We start from the raw sequence: 10,713 nt of genomic DNA, 5'->3' as shown, positions 1-10,713 counted from the left end.
GGCGCGGTGGCGTTTTCGTAAATAACATCAATTTTATTACGTGGACGCGCTTCATTAAGGGTAAAAAGGTCTTTAGACTTCTCTACACAAAAACGCTAAAACTCATGAATAAAACGCCATTAAATTGTCGCCTTAAACTACAAAGCACACATCATGCTAATCTAAACACCATTAGATATAAAATACCAAACTTTGTTTTTAAACGATAAAGCTGAACAAACAGTAACTGAAATGACAGAACTTCATTACTAGCATTTATTATAATAAAATCCTGCCTAAAATACGCGCCAAAAAAATCCTATATAAACAACGTCTCAGACTTTCCATTGAACACACCAAACCCAAAACGCCATATTTTACTATATACCATTCAACTTAGAAGCACCAAAAAAATCCAAAACAGCAAAGATTCCAATTACGTTTCTTTGAGATACATTTTTTTCTCAGTAAAGTTTCACTCAATGTGATGGGCAAAATCCTTATGTGGGGATATTGTCCATCTCATTGAGCAAAATCTTATTGAGTTTATCCTCAATATAAATGCCAAAACATACAAAAACCACAAATTGCAAACGTCATTTCTTGGAGATTCAGTTTTGTTCTCAATAAAGTTTCACTGAATGGGGTGGACAACGTTGTTGGACATCTTTCTTAACTGAGGATTAACAATGTTGCCCATCTCATTCAGCAAAACATTATTGAGCTTAGCATGACCAAATTAGAGGTTTAAGGTACTTTTATTCAGTAAAAGGTGTTCTTTTTTTGGCGTTTGGTTTGTGTGTCCGATCTTATATTGTTTGTTATGTAACTTCCAAATAACATGTTATGCACAATAAGTAGAAAAAAAAAGATGGGAAAAAAATAAAAAATGCTATATAAGAGATATAAAACGCCAAATTCCAATCTCTATGTGTTCTGTAAAAATAAAAAATACAAAAACGCCAAACTACTTTTCGCTTGCTCTCGAAGACCGTGTCGATTACGGCCTTTTTGCATGTCGATGCGTAGTGTCCGTAGCCTTTGCTTCTGACACTGTCTTTCTTTGGCCCCGAGTTTCGATTTTGATGTCGTTTTTTCGATTGCTACCTCCTGTTTGGATTTCAGGCGCTTCCGAAATCCAGAACCTTTCGACTTATATCCAACAGGGACTCTTATTAGATTCTTGGCATTTTTATATTGACCGATTATCTCCGCAAATATATCCCTAGTACTAGCGGGAGGAGCAACAATCTGCATATTTTGAATCTTCTTCATATAAGATTGAACATGATCCTTGTATAAGGATAGCTCATCCTTATTACCAGATAAACGGTTTAAAGTATACTCCGTTGAAAAAATCATTTCTCGCATCATACTTTGCACATCGGGATCAAGCTCGGTCATATATTCACGACTAATTGAGTTTTCGGAAGAGCAGTTTGGGGAAGCCTCTTTACGCCATCTATTCAAAATGTATTGTTTTGTAAATTCCCTATTGTCCAAACTTCTCAAAACATAGAATATATGTCTACATAGCAAACCAAACTGCTCAAAACGCCTGCATGAGCAACTGCATGTGCAATCAGACTTACGGTACATTACCTGAAAAACGCCAAAAACAATATCTTTATAACGCCATGCAGAGAATGTTTGTATAAAAAACCACAACAACTGGATAAAAAAACAAATTAAATGTTATAAAAGAATATGATAAACTTCATATAAAAAAACGCCATTGTTTACCTTGAATAAGGATGTACAAGGCTGCTGGAAATAATTTATGTAAAACTTAACAAACCCATCGGGCTGATCTTCGTAACGTTGATTTATGTTATCTGCAATTCCGATTAGCTCAGCTTGAAAGTCACAAAAAATATTTTTCGTGTATATGTCAGCAACCTGGCCCTCCAACACTTGGTAATTACTTTTCAACTGCGGGCGATTGTATCGAGATTCATGATCATTTTCTGGTGCGTGTGACGCTGTGCTTCTCTTGCAGTTTCGTAATGAGTTATGAACTCAACCAGAGTTGCTTTTGAATTGCACACTTGTCCAAAAAATTGATTCTCACTCTTTGACCTCGATGTCGTTCGCATAAGGCCCGACAGCTCCTCTATTCTTTAGTATGCAGGGATCCAAGATTCCCTGAGTTGAAAATTGATGTGCGTTAGGTGTAATATATTTTTGATGAGTATTTAAGCCCTTTTTTTACACTTTTAGCCAAGTTTTAAATTTATAAAACACGATATTCACTAACACTAAACACACATATGGGCAAGTGCACCCATCGTGGACGTAGTATAGTGTTGGTAAGATACCGAGGTCGTCCAAGGACACAAGAGCTTTTAGTACCGGTTTATCCTCAACGTCTAATCAAATCAAAAAGTGAGAAAAATGTTTTAAACTAAGAAAAATAAAAACTAACTAAATGCTGAAAAAATAAAAATAAAATAAAAACAGATAGACAAGATGAATCACTTGGATCCGACATGTGTATTAGTATAACCTTTGATTATTTTCGCACTTTTGCACTTGTTTAAGAGATTATCTTAGTTATTGTAGTAGGCCCCTCTTTTGAAGGCGACGTTACCCTCAACCCAGTAGTTTGAGTCAGCAAGGATACAATCCTAAAGGGTCGGATTATTGAAAGATAATGAATTAAGTTATTAATGCAAATTGTGGTAGGCCCCGCTTTTGGCGGTGACGTTACCCTCGGCTAAGTAGTCTGAGTCAGCAGGGATACAGTCCTAAATAGCCGGGTTATAGTATTAATAGTAGTTAACTTATGAGGGGGTCAAAGAGTTTGGATCCCCGCCATCCAATACCTATGGGCATTGAAGGAGATCCTACTAAAATTGACCCAGGTCCCAAGCAGGACCTCTAAACGTTGAACAAGGGCAAGACCCTTACCAAACCGTTCCCTTAACCCCCGACCAGGTAGCCAACATACCTCCATATAGACCGTGGAGATATGAATGGTGAAAATCTTTTATTTTATATAGACAGTAAAATAATGCCAAGACACCACGGACAAACGATAAGGAAAGATCACCTTCAACATAAGTAACTAGTTATTAAAGTCATTAATACAAAACCAAATAAAAAGTGCAAAAGATTAAAAATAAAAAGTATTATACTAAACACTTGTCTTCACCAAGTGATGTAAGAGACTTAGGCAAACATGGCCTTGATTGTCAAGAACTCTTACTATCAATCTTGGATCCCGAGATGACTCACACACTCTACGATGGACAATGGATGATGGTGGTGGATGATGGTGTTATGGTGGTGGTGGGTGGTGGATGAAGTGTGAGAGAGGTGGTGTGCCAAGGGATGAGAGAGAATGGAACCAAGCTCCTCTATTTATAGGCTGAACAGAAGGCTGGACACGGCCCCGTGTCCGCTGGACACGGCCCCGTGCCCGTCTGACATTCTCTCTCTTCATTAATTGTAATTCGCAATTACAATTAATGCGCCTGCTGTACTTTCACCACGCCCCCGTGCCCGCTGGACACGGCCCCGTGGTGGGCAATGGAAGCTTCTACTGGTTTTTCTTTTCTGCTGCTTCCTGGGCACGCCCCCGTGTTCGCTGGACACGGGGCGTGTTCAGACTCTGTTTCTTCTCCTTTGCCTTGGGAGGTGCCGTTGAGGGTCCGGGCAGTCTACTTTTGTTCCTTTTCTTGTATTTATGGTAGAATTAGTTGTCTTTTTGCTTCTTTTGTGATTTTGAGCTCATTTCATCCTGAAAATACAAAAGGAAGACAAAAACACTCTTTTTCCAACATTAGTACTTAAAAAGGGTTAGTTTTATGCCTTAATTGATGTGATTTATATGTTGCATTTTACACACATCAAATACCCCCACACTTGAACTTTTGCTTGTCCTCAAGCAAAACTCTTTAAATGTGGCTTACACTCCCAAATGGAATAGGTAGAAGAGAAGTTTTTTTTAGCTTGTCCTAGAGTGTCGGAAATCCAAGGTCTTTGTAAGTTTTATTTTTATTTATTTACAATCCTATTCGTTATGATTTATTTTGAACGTTTCATAAGATAAATTACTTATTTGGGCATAGCATGCCTTATTAAAATTCCATTTATATACAAGTTCACATACCTCACGGGAGATCACTCAACACTCGGCCGAAGGTGTATATTTTTAGTGAATCACTCGAGAGCGGCATGGAACTTACGCCTTCCATAGGCTTGCCAAGCAATCAATCCTCCTCCTTTTTAACTTTTTACCTTTGTAAATATCAAGAGGACTTTTGGGTGAAGGGTTAGGCTTGGGTTAAAGGTGGGTGGTTGGGTTAGTGGTTAGTAAAAAGGGCGAAAATCGTAAAAAGCGTCGGTTTTCGTAAAATACCTTGTTTTTAGCGACTTTTTATTTTGAAGTATTTCTCCAAACAAGCTTTTATATAGCTTTTGTTTGTTTTTGACTTCATCATTAATTTTTTTTTTCACATAAAAAGGCGAGTTTACGAAAAACCGAGCTTGTTACTAAAATAAAGGGTGAAAAATAAAAAGGTTTTTGGTGGGTAAAAAAAAGGTTTTTGGGGTAATGAAATGAAAGGTTTAGGCTCAAAGTGGCTATCTAGGGGGATTTTGGGTAGGTGATAAAAAAAATGAAAAATAATGGTTTTGAAAGAAAAATGGTTAGTCCTAATGCCTCTATCATTTACTTACTTGGGTTTAAGTTGGTAAGGACCGGGAATGTATCGTCGTGGCAAGTTCTAGATTTGTAAGAACCAAGCGGCTATTCACACAAGAAACGAAAAATGAGCATTTAGTCTAAATATGTATATTTTTATGCTCAATAAAGGCTCAAAACTCACTTTTGTGGGAATGGGTTTTAATGTGATCAAGTATATATAATCGAATTTTTAACTAGACTTGTTATGCCGTTTCATAATTTTCTTATGTTGGTTCTTTGTTATCACGACGCTATCGGTTGTAAACTTGTAAAATATAACCTTTTTAGAACTTGTTATTCCCAACTTAAACTAAGACAAGTAAATAAACAAAAAAAATGAAAAAGTTTTTGAAAAAATTTGGGGTGTTTAGCGGTTCCAATAGAGTTTTGTGTAAGGCTTGTGTTTAGGATTTGCAAAATTCAAGGTTTTAGCATCCCCCCACACTTAAATTACACATTGTCCTCAATGTGTCCAAAAATAATGTTTTCGGTTGATTAGAATGTGTAAAAGTGGGTTTAAAAGCAAAGTTTTGTGTTACTGGCATCCTGGACACGGCCCCGTGTTGACCGGGCACGGCCCCGTGGTCAAGTGCCAGTAACAAAAATTAGAGAATTGAAACAGAAGCCTGGACACGGGGGCGTGTCCGCTGAACACGGCCCGTGTCCAGTTACCTGAACTGGGTGATTTTCTGCAGGGGGCTCAGCACGGGGTCGCGTTGGTTGGGCACGGCCCGTGTTGAGCCTTCTGTGATGGAGATTTTTGTCGGGTTGCTCTGTTCTTCGTGCATGGTTCCATTTTTCTCGTTCCCTTTTTCATCCATTACTACCATGAGTGTGTTTTATTTGTTAAAACAACCATCAATCTTAAGAACCATCATAGCATTGCAAATCATAGAGAGACATTACATAAAGATAAAGATAAAAGTACATAAATATTAAACTATGGAGTTCTAGCCCTATGTTTTATTTTAATTTAGCAAAATTTCCAAGAAGCTACTAATCTTGGTTAGATAAGGCTTTTTAGAACTCCTTCTTCCGGGCGTAGTTCTCCTCATATGTCGGCGAGCCACTCCTCTATCTCCCTTGGAAGGAGAAAAGAGGGCTCAGTTGCATTAGTTTGAGGAGTTTCAACTTCCGCTGGAACTTCTTGTGGGTTTTCCATGGGAGGTTCTGCGGGAAAGTCTCCCCACCCGGTAGGGTTGTTAACCCCGAGTTCCAAGTTCCAGTCTTGTTGTGGAAGGACTGGTTCCATAGGAGGTGCTACCAAAATGTTTAACCTTTGGTGCAAAAGGTTAATCTCTTGGAAGCTGCTTTCAAGTCCCATTGTAAGATCGTTAATACGGTCAATGAGGACCTCCTCTACTGACGTCATTTCGTCGAGAGCTTCCCTCAGTGCTATCACATAGTGCACAAGTGTAGCTTCAACGGAGGGTCTCCTTCCCCTTCGGCTGTTTGAGGAATGAACGGATGATGTTTCGCTGTTTTCACTCGCCATTCTACGAAAAATAAACCAAAAGCAGTTTATATGACGAAACAGTTTCTGGACACGGCCTCGTGCTCGCTGAGCACGGCCCCGTGTTCATCTTTCTGCAGAATTTTGGAGCAAGGAATCTTGGGTTTTTAAGTTATTTCCTGAAATTACGCAGATTTTTCGGCAATAAATAACTTTAAACAATGTTACACAACATGTTTTTACCAAGATTCCATGATCAAAACTCATTGTTTCCTACCACAAAGGTTGAAAAATTCAAACTTTTCATGGTAGTTCTTGAAGAAAGATGAAAAAGAAGGAAATGTCTAGAAGAGGAAGGGACAAGATGGGTTGTTGGAAACTTCTTTTAGACTTACCTAGGATTGTTTGAGAGAAGATTCCTTCAAATCTCTGTCCCAAGTTGGTCCAAATGTGCAGGATTTTTGGCTGCATTTATAGAAAACGACAGCCTGCTGGACACGGCCCCGTGTCCGCTGGACACGGCCCCGTGTGCAGATGAAATTCTGACACAGTTTGTCCGTATTCTGACGTTCTGATCAGAAGGGAATCTTTTGGTGGACACGGGGGCGTGTTGGCCGGGCACGGCCCCGTGTCGGAAAGCTGTTTTATGAAGTTTTGTCTCTACTAAGGAGTTAATTTATATCGGGTGGCTCTTGACTTGTTGGAACAACCCCAAAGTGCCTAAGATACCTTAATTGTCCTATACTAAGGCGAGAACGCAAGAGGTTATCGGTGAGGGTAATTCCTATTTTCATTCTAGGTGGACAAGTCCAACCCTTTTCCGGGCTCTCGTTAAAGAAGGTGTATGCCGAATCGCTCAGGTCTATGTATGCACCGAACGAAGTCGATGGGGAGTCCTTCACGGCACAATCGACACAGGGACGACTATCGTCCACGTCTTTTCTAGGTATGAAGGTATTTTCGGGAGCAACGAGGTTGTCGGAATGCGGTTCCAACATTTCCTCATGGTCATCGTCTTGGGATGGATCTATAAAATCCTTCCTAAGTTCTTTTGACCAATTTAGAATTAGTTCTTCTAGTTGAAATAACTCGTCAAGGAGCATTTCTCCTAGAATATCTGGCTGGGCGCATTCGAGGGAGAGATAGTGCTTATTTTTACTTTCGCCCCTCTTAAGGTTACAAGGAATCGGTGGGTCTATATAGTGGGGCCTATAAGTGAGAAAATAACATTTTAATTCCTCATGTTCGCCTCCACATAATCGACACCACAAACCATAAGAGTGCCGAAAGTAAAAAGAATTACTATCACTCATGTTTGTGTCAGAAGTTACCAACCGCCGGGATCTAACGGTTCTGTTTTCAGCAACTGAATCTTGGGCACGAGGGCGTGTTGAGTGGACACGGCCCCGTGTTCAGCCTACTGTCTGACTTAAAACAGGATTGCCAGTTCCAATGATTGAGCACGGGGCGTGTTCAGCAGGCACGGCCCCGTGTTGAGCTCTGCAGAAGCTGAAAAACTAAGAAAAAATCCTAAAAAAGAAAAATAAAAATATGATTAGGCCGTTGATTCCTAACTTTCTTAAAATCCTTGTGTCCCCGGCAACGGCGCCAAAAAACTTGATGTGCGTTAGGTGTAATATATTTTTGATGAGTATTTAAGCCCCTTTTTTACACTTTTAGCCAAGTTTTAAATTTATAAAACACGATATTCACTAACACTAAACACACATATGGGCAAGTGCACCCATCGTGGACGTAGTATAGTGTTGGTAAGATACCGAGGTCGTCCAAGGACACAAGAGCTTTTAGTACCGGTTTATCCTCAACGTCTAATCAAATCAAAAAGTGAGAAAAATGTTTTAAACTAAGAAAAATAAAAACTAACTAAATGCTGAAAAAATAAAAATAAAATAAAAACAGATAGACAAGATGAATCACTTGGATCCGACATGTGTATTAGTATAACCTTTGATTATTTTCGCACTTTTGCACTTGTTTAAGAGATTATCTTAGTTATTGTAGTAGGCCCCTCTTTTGAAGGCGACGTTACCCTCAACCCAGTAGTTTGAGTCAGCAAGGATACAATCCTAAAGGGTCGGATTATTGAAAGATAATGAATTAAGTTATTAATGCAAATTGTGGTAGGCCCCGCTTTTGGCGGTGACGTTACCCTCGGCTAAGTAGTCTGAGTCAGCAGGGATACAGTCCTAAATAGCCGGGTTATAGTATTAATAGTAGTTAACTTATGAGGGGGTCAAAGAGTTTGGATACCCGCCATCCAATACCTATGGGCATTGAAGGAGATCCTACTAAAATTGACCCAGGTCCCAAGCAGGACCTCTAAACGCTGAACAAGGGCAAGACCCTTACCAAACCGTTCCCTTAACCCCCGACCAGGTAGCCAACATACCTCCATATAGACCGTGGAGATATGAATGGTGAAAATCTTTTATTTTATATAGACAGTAAAATAATGCCAAGACACCACGGACAAACGATAAGGAAAGATCACCTTCAACATAAGTAACTAGTTATTAAAGTCATTAATACAAAACCAAATAAAAAATGCAAAAGATTAAAAATAAAAAGTATTATACTAAACACTTGTCTTCACCAAGTGATGTAAGAGACTTAGGCAAACATGGCCTTGATTGTCAAGAACTCTTACTATCAATCTTGGATCCCGAGACGACTCACACACTCTACGATGGACAATGGATGATGGTGGTGGATGATGGTGTTATGGTGGTGGTGGGTGGTGGATGAAGTGTGAGAGAGGTGGTGTGCCAAGGGATGAGAGAGAATGGAACCAAGCTCCTCTATTTATAGGCTGAACAGAAGGCTGGACACGGCCCCGTGCCCGTCTGACATTCTCTCTCTTCATTAATTGTAATTCGCAATTACAATTAATGCGCCTGCTGTACTTTCACCACGCCCCCGTGCCCGCTGGACACGGCCCCGTGGTGGGCAATGGAAGCTTTTACTGGTTTGTCTTTTCTGCTGCTTCCTGGGCACGCCCCCGTGTTCGCTGGACACGGGGCGTGTTCAGACTCTGTTTCTTCTCCTTTGCCTTGGGAGGTGCCGTTGAGGGTCCGGGCAGTCTACTTTTGTTCCTTTTCTTGTATTTATGGTAGAATTAGTTGTCTTTTTGCTTCTTTTGTGATTTTGAACTCATTTCATCCTGAAAATACAAAAGGAAGACAAAAACACTCTTTTTCCAACGTTAGTACTTAAAAAGGGTTAGTTTTATGCCTTAATTGATGTGATTTATATGTTGCATTTTACACACATCAAAATTATCAGAGAGCCAGTCATTATCTGCTAAATTGAACTCTCCGATAACCACTTCCCATTCTGATTCAAACTCTTCGGGTGTAAGAATATCCGTCCACACAACACCACAAATACGTTCTTTGAAATTGGTGGAATTGCATAGCCTAACACCAACCTATGTATAACACGAAAACGCCATGGAAAAAAATATATATATTTGACACAGACAAACTTACATGAAAAATAGTAACGAGGTACAGAACGCCATATATTTTAAAACGCAGTATATCTTAAAACGCCAAACATAAAAATAAGAAAATCAACCTTCAGAGAAAGTTTATGCATCACATGCCACATGCATAACCGATGCCTCGTGTCAACAAATACAACATAAATAGCCTTCTTCATTGATGGATCTTGGTCAGTGACAACAACTTTTAGTTGAGAACCAACAGCTTTTAGAAAAACTCTCAACAACCAAATATACGTATCAACAGTTTCTGATGCCAATAATGCATCACCAAATGTAACATTGCAGTGGTGATTGTCTATACCAGTGAACGGTACAAGCACCATAGCGTATATGCATATGAAAACGCCATGAGAAATGAAACTATAATAAAACGCCAAACGCCATTGCATGTAAACTCAGAAAAACGCCAATGCATGCAGGTAACCAGTGAAAACGCCAAAAGAACAAAAAAAAATTGAATTATAAAATATTACTTGTTGGAACGATACGTGGCGTCAAACGAAATCACATCACCAAACACGTGGTAATTACGTTTGGCTTGATCATCACACCAAAAAAGTCCCTTCAAACGATTCTCTTCGTCTGTGAAGTAATCGTACGAGAAATTAGGTTGTAACTATTTTTTTTCATCCAAATGTCTCACAACCATCTCAGCGTCGTATTCCCCTATAAACAAGTTAATTTGCCTCTTGTAGTTCTTAAATTCAACTTTACTTGCACCCACGTCTTCAAAACCGCCAAAACAAGTCTTCATAACATTAAACGCCTTAACTGGACCCAAATTCAACTTAGACATGCTGTGTATAACATGCTTTTGGAGCTGGGTGAGGTGTCGTTCAGTTGGAAGAAAATGCTTATCAGGACGTTCAACAAGATCATGGTTGTGCTCCTCAACAAACTTATAGACCTTCCATGATCTAGTCTCAAAAATTACATATAACAGTGCACCACAATCAGTCCTCTTTGAAAAGTTGGATCGCACAATCCGTTCCTTTTGATTGGGGTCCAACGTATCAACCTTTTTGTCCTTATATACCCCGGCTCTCATACACATGTAATACGTAA

At 39.5% G+C, this 10,713-nt stretch overlaps 1 protein-coding gene across 1 annotated transcript; it reads right to left on the bottom strand.

Moving 5' to 3' along the window:
- Nucleotides 1-906: 906 nt before the first annotated feature.
- On the bottom strand, nt 907-9,971 carry LOC110901065 (protein FAR1-RELATED SEQUENCE 2-like). The gene is made up of 5 exons (XM_035982232.1): nt 9,720-9,971; nt 9,412-9,570; nt 1,778-1,971; nt 1,582-1,650; nt 907-1,537 (listed from the first exon to the last, which is right to left on the bottom strand). Exons 1-5 carry the CDS (start codon nt 9,969-9,971, stop codon nt 907-909), a joined length of 1,305 nt encoding a protein of 434 aa, XP_035838125.1.
- Nucleotides 9,972-10,713: the final 742 nt, after the last annotated feature.

This window comes from Helianthus annuus, chromosome 13 (genome assembly GCF_002127325.2).
Source record: "Helianthus annuus cultivar XRQ/B chromosome 13, HanXRQr2.0-SUNRISE, whole genome shotgun sequence".
NCBI lineage: Eukaryota > Viridiplantae > Streptophyta > Magnoliopsida > Asterales > Asteraceae > Helianthus > Helianthus annuus.
Note: the sequence above shows the minus strand (reverse complement) of the source record. Positions and strands in the feature narration are given on the sequence as shown.